At 39.8% G+C, this 7,720-nt stretch overlaps 1 protein-coding gene across 2 annotated transcripts in view; it reads left to right on the forward strand.

Moving 5' to 3' along the window:
• Positions 1-2,660: 2,660 nt before the first annotated feature.
• Positions 2,661-7,720, forward strand: part of LOC103459513 (protein phosphatase 1H-like) — a 136,409-nt gene continuing 131,349 nt past the window's right edge. The window contains exons 1-2 of one of the 2 annotated variants that reach the window (XM_008401133.2): positions 2,661-2,767; positions 2,859-2,933. In XM_008401133.2, the coding sequence (XP_008399355.1) occupies positions 2,923-2,933 (11 nt within the window). In that variant the 5' untranslated portion in view covers positions 2,661-2,767; positions 2,859-2,922. Of the gene's footprint in view, positions 2,768-2,853; positions 2,934-7,720 lie in introns of both variants that reach the window. The other variant, XM_008401134.2, reaches the window with a different exon arrangement.

The raw sequence follows: 7,720 nt of genomic DNA on the forward strand, positions 1-7,720 counted from the left end.
ATAATGCCTTCTGGCATTATCCTGTGAATACAACCTTGTGGTATTACTCTAGTACAGCATAACTATTACATGCCTTTTCAGGGTCAACGAGAGGTTTGACCTTACCTTGACCCAGGCTCGTTTTAAGTCCCAAAAGTTATGAGCGCAAGAAATATAAGCAGATAAAACGGGATTGAAGCGCTCTAAGCTCATCTATCGCAGAGACCCCCTCTGTTCAGGCTTAGAGGCCGATTATGGCATATGATATTGAATCCTCTTTGGAGCTGTAGCCATTGTGCGAGTGTGTGTACTTTCTTTTTGTGCAAGACTCGCCTGCACATAGACGCCTCTATGGAGGGAACTCATTTGGGTGATGAACCACAAGCTGTTTGTGACCTTGCACCGGGGGTCTTTTGCCCCCCCCCTGCCCCCCACGCCCTCCCTCGATGTGGGGTCAGGAGTTCAGACGGGTGATCAAGTAATGACTTTCAATCAACATCAATCACTCACTCACAGGGCTGCGTGGCTTCATCCGTGCAGCCCAGGTAAGTGAAAGCGAGGCAGAGCCTGATGTCACTCCTCACTGCATGAAGCTCCATTAAATTAATGTAATATCCTGATTATTTGGCAGAGGCAGAGGAAGCACCGCTCGCCGCTTTTTTCTGCAGGAATCTTCAAGAATTTCTGCATCCAAGCACGGAGGAGAGAGGAACGGGAAAACAGAAAATGTTTTTTGCTACAAATTAAAATCTGTAATCTGTTTTGACCCGCTTTCACTCTTATAGCCTTGGATAAAATCTAGCGCAGTCTTAAGAAAACAATGACATTTATTCAAGAGCCATTTAAGAAGGCAAACAAGGAGTGTAATTTAATTGAGTTGGCCCACACCAGACGCCCTAGGGCAGATATAGTCTGAATTCACAATGAGTTTTTGGCGTGAGAATCATATTTGACAACTTCTTGTTGTCAGTGAATTGACAAACTTATTACTTAGTGCTTTGTCAAGATCCCTGTCAAAATATACAACTCATCTGAATTGATCAGAACCAAGCCCGCCTAAAACAATAAAACTGATGATGTGTAGATTTTATTGCAAGTGTTTTTAGCAGTGTACGTTTTTCAAATCAAACATCTAGCTAATCGATGAGCTTTGACCCAGAACTACCCAAACCCCTACCCTGATGATGTGCAAAAACACCCATAAAGGAAACTTGAACACAATCCCCTAAAAGAAAATCACAGTTTAATTTGCTGTTTGCAGATAACCCGTTAAACATGTGACCAGATGAGACCAATTTAAGCTTATTAATTTACACTTACGAAGGGTATGTGATGCAGAAAACCAACACTACACGTCACCCTGAACTCACCGTATGCAGGGTGAGCCAGGTGGAGGCGGAATCATGCTATGGGAGTATCCAGTCAAAGGCCAGATCTCCATCTCACTGAGAATCTAGTGAGAATTTATCCTCAAAGACGATCTGAGTCCAGTCTGACAGCGAATGCAAATACAGAAGGCATTCAGTTTCAATGTGTGCAAAGTTTGTAGAAAATGTAGCCCAAAAGACCCATAGTGAAACACAGACGGAAAAACGAGGAGAGCTGATTTTATTTACGGTTTTTATAAAATATGCAAATTTAATACTCCCTTTTTCAACCTCTCCCACTTTTTTGGTGCTCCATCACACAAAATCCCAATAAGTATTTTGAAGTTTATTGTTGTAACATGACAAAATGTGGAAATTTCAAGTGGTCTGCACATTTTGTGAAGACGCTACATGAAGAAAAGCTAGCATTCTTTAACTCCAGCTCTTTGTGAAATGTAACGTCGTTCCATTTATTTACATTTTTCTGTCGTCAACAAGATCCTGCAGTAGGAACATGAACCGGAGCGTCATGAAACGGATCTTGTTTCGGTGACAGCGGGCAGGGCGCCTCTGTTTTAACAGGAAACAAACAGCACGGGTCGACCTGACACTACACATACACACAGGAGGGTCACTAGTCAGGTGCACACTGACATAATGTCAAAGTGATCCTATAACCTCTAACAGGGAACTCCAACACAAAATAATAATTAAAAATGGGCTGAAATACTTATGGATGCAAGATTTATTTTACTTTTGTTTTTAACCTCTCACTATGCTTAAGTCTAACTGGATACATTCACAGCTTAATAAAAATTGTCACCACATGTTACCATGTTGATCACTACATTATTGTCTCTAAATTAAAATGTTAAAAGTGCAACACTGATTTATTTTTGTATTCAAACTCTCAGCAGCCAGACTGACTCTATATCCCTACTTGCGCTCTTCATATTTGTTTTATAGCCATGCTGCAATCCCCAGCTTGTAATTTCCTTTTTGCTCCCATTTGTTCCCTGACTTAACTGTTTCAAAGCCTTTCAAGTGGCTAGGAACAATAACAAAAAATAAAATAGCCTGATTTCTGTCTGAGATGATTTCCAGGCTCTTTGGGTTTGTGTTCTGCTTTATTTTGTTGTTTCAGATACATGCATATTCTGCTTCCTTATTTTTTTGTGTTTTCAAATCCTCCCTTTTCCTCAGTTCATCTTCAGTGACTTTCCTTCCCTCACAGCTGAACCTCTATGGCTGCACCTTGCTTTTAATATTTTTCTTCTTAAAATTTATTGGCGGTTGGCAAAAAACGTTAGGTAAGCATTACCGCCACCAACCGGTAAGAAGTGTAGACTACATTTGCTTCTTCCTGTTTAGTAATAAACTCAGCTGGGCAGGTCATAACGGTATTGAAACCACCAATATTTGTAAGTTTTTATTTATTTATTTAATTAAGTAAAATTGTTAGTTTTCACCTCCCTGCGTTTCTATCCTGCTCTTCACCACTCTTGAGGACAGGTGGAGTTTGAAGGCCTTTCTCACTACCCCACCATTTGATGTTAGCCTGCTCTGAGTTACAAGAATGAGTCGAAGGTAAGCTTATTTTAACAGTATTTTTCCTCAAAATAGCAAAGTTATTATTGTTTTGTATAACGAAGTAAAAGATTCTCGTTAGCTATCGATGTCTTCGTTAGCAAGCAGAAGCTAGCATATAGCTTAGTACCATTACATGTAATATAAGACGCATGTAAGATATCATTTGCTGCTTGTTCACGGTTCCTTAATCACAAATTCGCCTATTGGCTGATTTTTCTATGAATTATGATCATTCCTTGCTCCTGATTGGCTGTACTCAGAGCGGAGATGAGGACTTTTTTTGAGCGGAGATGAGGACTATGGAGGAGATTAGCTAGTGCCAAGATGGTTTCCACAGTGCCTATAAATACAAATGAACGTATATTTGGTGTTTTGAACTATAAAAATAGGCAACCAGCATTTTTAAAGGGGACATCTCAAGTATTCGCAGCTTTCCCTGTATTCGTGGGTAAATACACGAATGCTGTATTCCTCTTGCCTTTTGGATTACCTTTTCAATTGTAATTTATTGTTTTAAATAATACAATTATCAATCATAAAACATTACAAAATTGCTTTTAAGTAATTTATATTTATGGAAAAAGTCTCAAATCTACGGAGCTCCTAAAGTGAGCATAATAAAGTTTATTTATTTTTCCTTCAATGTCCGTTTATGGCAGGAGTCATCAACCATTTTGTAACTCAGAGCTACTTCAAGGGCACTATGTGGCATGAAGAGCTACCAAATTGATACACATAGTTTACTTTTAAACTATGTGCATTATTTGATCACAATGCTTTATCTAATTTTGGAATTGGTCTGTGGCGTACTTATGGTGTTTGAGGGCACCATGTTGGTGACCTTTGCTTTATAGGTGCTGTACAAACCCATTTGTTGTAATTAAACTTACCAAGTATTTAACTGTTCCCCTTTTCTAAAGGCAACCATCTCTTGGTTATCCTCTAAAAATTATATAAAATGATGCACTACTACATGGTTCTTAACATTTTATAATATTTTGAACTGAAGTCTTCAAAGCTTGTTTTTATTTTTCATATTTTTTTAAGGGATTTCCTCTTCTAGTTGTCAGTTATTTATACACATGTTGGACTTCAGATATGGAAACTTTTATAGATAGATGATGGCTGGCTGCTTAGTTGGATGAATAAATACTGGGACGGATGTAAAGAAAATGTATTAAATGAATAACACCCAATCAGTGGACACACAAATATTTAGGTGGATTACATTTTTTAGATAAATGGATATGGAATAAAGTCTAGAAATATATACTTGCATATATCTGCAAAATACTAAAATTCCACACACATACAACTCTTTACACATTTCGTATCCCCAGCTCGGGTCAACAGCCTTTGGCTTCCGTGATGTTTCAAAGGCAGCATCACTCCCGGTTTGTTTGCGTGGCTGGGTGACAGGGTAGCCTCAGGGGCGGGACAGTCTTTACATACCCAAAGGTTCAGGTTGTGCTGGCTGTGTTGCAAGACGTGCATGTGGACAGATGCCTGGTCATATCTCTGCTCCTCAGCTTTCACACGCAGCAGACTCCGCAAGATTTCTTGCAGCGCCTGACGAAGCGCTGACAAAACCAAGAGATTAGAGAAGGCTAAAAGAGACGCACATGAATCGCCGTGACATTTGAGGACATTTCCCCTTTTTTAAGTTGATAAATTCAATTTCAAAATCCATTGTGATAGCAAAGAAATTTTCTTTTGACTTGCCAAAAGAAAGTATTTGAAGCTGAACCCATTTTTGTCATATTTCTGCCGTCTTTCTTCCTCCTCTTGATGTGGTGGATTAAAAGGGGGGGTGGGGGGGGGTTCTCCTGCATGCCAGACGAGTGATTCCCCCCTCTGCGCCCGATTTAAAGCTGCTAATGTAAGGGTTGAGGAAAAGGCACATTACTGTGGCTCCATGCATCCAGTGGTTAAAGAGCGTGCTGGTTTTCTATTTCATATGAGCAAACACACATGTACATGTTTCCCTCCATCAGCCAGCTGCACCTGTTGCTGGCCGTCGATCAGTGGCTGTCAAAGCAAATCTGTGTGCATACAGCTTTATTTAGGGCGTTCGGGTGCGTGTGCTTAGGAGATGGGGGCAAAAATTGACTTGACAGTGACATATGAGGTCCCCCTTTGCTCATAGGCTTCATTTGGTAGGACATTTATCTCATTTATTTATATAAAATAAACGAAGATGAAAAAAATGCTTTTTGAGTTTATTTTAGTACTCAAAAGTCTAAATAGTAATTTTTATTTGGCAGTACTTGTGCACTGTACCTTGCAAAAGTTTTCCAAACTATTCAGACTGTGAGGACAACTCTTGCCCACTATCCTATTCAGATAACCCCATGCGTCTAGGTCTTTAGATGTCCCCAATTTAGTTCTGGACATTGAAATAGGCCACTCAAAAACTTATGATTTAATGTGAAGAAAATGAATGTGTCTTTGGACGTATGGTTGGACTCCCTGCAACCAGAACTGGTGTTGGGATTTATTAATTCACAGCGACACAAATCTGGGCTCGTCTGAAGAAAAGTAACTCCAGAGTTACTGTTAAGACTCTTTTATAAACACCACAAGTAGCATTAGCTTGAAGGGACTTTTTAAGGCAAAACATGTTTTAGGAGAACTAACTTAGACACTGATACAGGTTCAAAGGGAAGACAAGCGTTTTTAAAATTACTGTACAAGTCTCACTTTTCCCCAGATAATCAGTCAATCAATGCAGGTTTTCCCCCAGTGTATTATGAGCCTGGCAGGCCACCAGGCTTTACTTGTGCCCCCACCAGGCTAAGCATTGCTTATTTATTTGTCTTTTTAAAATGTTTGCATTTTTTAAGACTTTATAGTTGGTGTTCAGGTAGTAATCTTCCAATCTTTCAGTAACGCATGATTATCAAGTGATATTTTCAAATTTTCTGTCAACTTTAAGCATCTTTTAATTCAAAAACACGACGGGCCGCTGGATGAATGACTACCCTAGCATCCAACCACCAGGCTTAGCAAGATTTTGGGGAAAATCTTGGGTCTTAGCACAAAATATTCTGCTGACAAAATCGCTTTGAAAAATGGGAGGGCTGACGTCTGTGGCCATCTGAGCAATAATGAAAGTTAGAAGTGGAGCAGAAAATTTAACATCTACGCTGAATGGTCCCAGGGTTTTTCTGTTTCAAGTGCCAGGTTTTATCACGACTTTTACTGGGCCTGCCACAGATAACTTTTAAATCGCCTTGTAAGGCGATTGTAAGGTGCTGGTTTGTTAAGTCTCCTAGCTCTTGCACTCAGAAATGTCTTCTGACTCGCTCCTTTTTTAGTGCCCAGCTAAACATAGAAATGTTCACTTTATGAACTTGTATTCAAGCTGGAGACTTTTTATCGTGTTAAGCATTGAGGTCACTCTTTCAGACATGGCATCATTGCTCTTTGCTAGCTTTCATATGTGTTCTCAGCTCCCTGGCATTTCCTTGATTTGGACGTACAAACCTGAACAAAGGACAAAAAGAATGTGTAAAAATGATATTACGTCTGTTGTACGTCAGTTAGAATCATCAAAAATGATTTCGATATGCTAAACAGCAACATGTACCTACATTCAACTCATCTGTTGTGAATGAACCAATCAGAAATGTTCAAAACCACATGACATCATCATGAGGAATTTCAGACTTCAAAAGTCTGTGGAAGTGTTTGTAGACTTTGAAGAAAGTAACATAAAAGACATCTAAACAATTCTCTCTCATTATTTAGTTTAGCCTCATTTAATGTTATGTTCTGACTGCTGTTAAGACCCAAGGTTATAGACATTTATCGATGGAAATGTCCTTTCCATCGGTAAGAAACATTTTTCAAATCACACTTTTGTGAGTACTGACCAGGCCCTTATTTACAAAGTGCCCATTTCATCTACAAAGAAAGGAAAAAATCTGCATCCAGTTATTTATCATCGACTATACGACCAACCAGCCTCTGTTTCAGAAATAGCGGCCCATGCAAGCTGCAGCTCTGTAATGACAGAGTGTACTTTAACCCCATCTCAAGCCATGTCATAGACCTGAGTGGCTTCCAAGTGTGGGCCCAAGTAGATCAAAGCCAAACTTCTTTTTTTTTCCCTTTCCTCATTTACAGAAAGGAAAACCTTAGTTTCCAAACATGCAATGAGTTTTGGCATTTTCGATCGGTGGCCCAGTTTAGCAAAGAGTGGATTGCTTTCAAGTGCCACTCCAAAGACTGCTGTTAAGACCCAAAGCAGTGAGCGGAATCATATTTTTAGACCTGCTTGATTTTTTTAATTTTTTTATTCTGGAGCTACATTTGTCACCAAACGGCTTATTTTCAAAAGGGGGGAGCAAACTATAACATCATCTGACTTCCTTATGTTTGCTGGCTTCATCACGCTTTGACGTGAATGGATAGAAATGCTCAGTTATTACATGTTTTATTCTTGCACCAACAACAATACTTATTTTTCTCTTCTCCTCCTTACACCACAAATAGTCTGTACAGACAATCATATTGTCTCCTGAGCAAACAAACATCAAGTCTGCCTGGCTCTGTCATTACTTTGTTGCGTGTAATTAAAGTGTCCGCTTGGCCTCGTTGGCCTCAAGCTACTTGTCTCTTTGTCGCAGGGAAAGTTGTCACATTCCTCTCCTCCATGGCAGGACCACATCATTATGCTGTGAGAGTGTGTGTGTGTGTGTGTGTGTGTGTGTGCGTGTGTGTGTGTGCGCGCGTGTGTGCGTGTGTGTGTGYGTGTGKGKGTGTGTGTGTGTGTGTGTGTG

Source organism: Poecilia reticulata, linkage group LG23 (assembly GCF_000633615.1).
Source record: "Poecilia reticulata strain Guanapo linkage group LG23, Guppy_female_1.0+MT, whole genome shotgun sequence".
Lineage (NCBI taxonomy): Eukaryota > Metazoa > Chordata > Actinopteri > Cyprinodontiformes > Poeciliidae > Poecilia > Poecilia reticulata.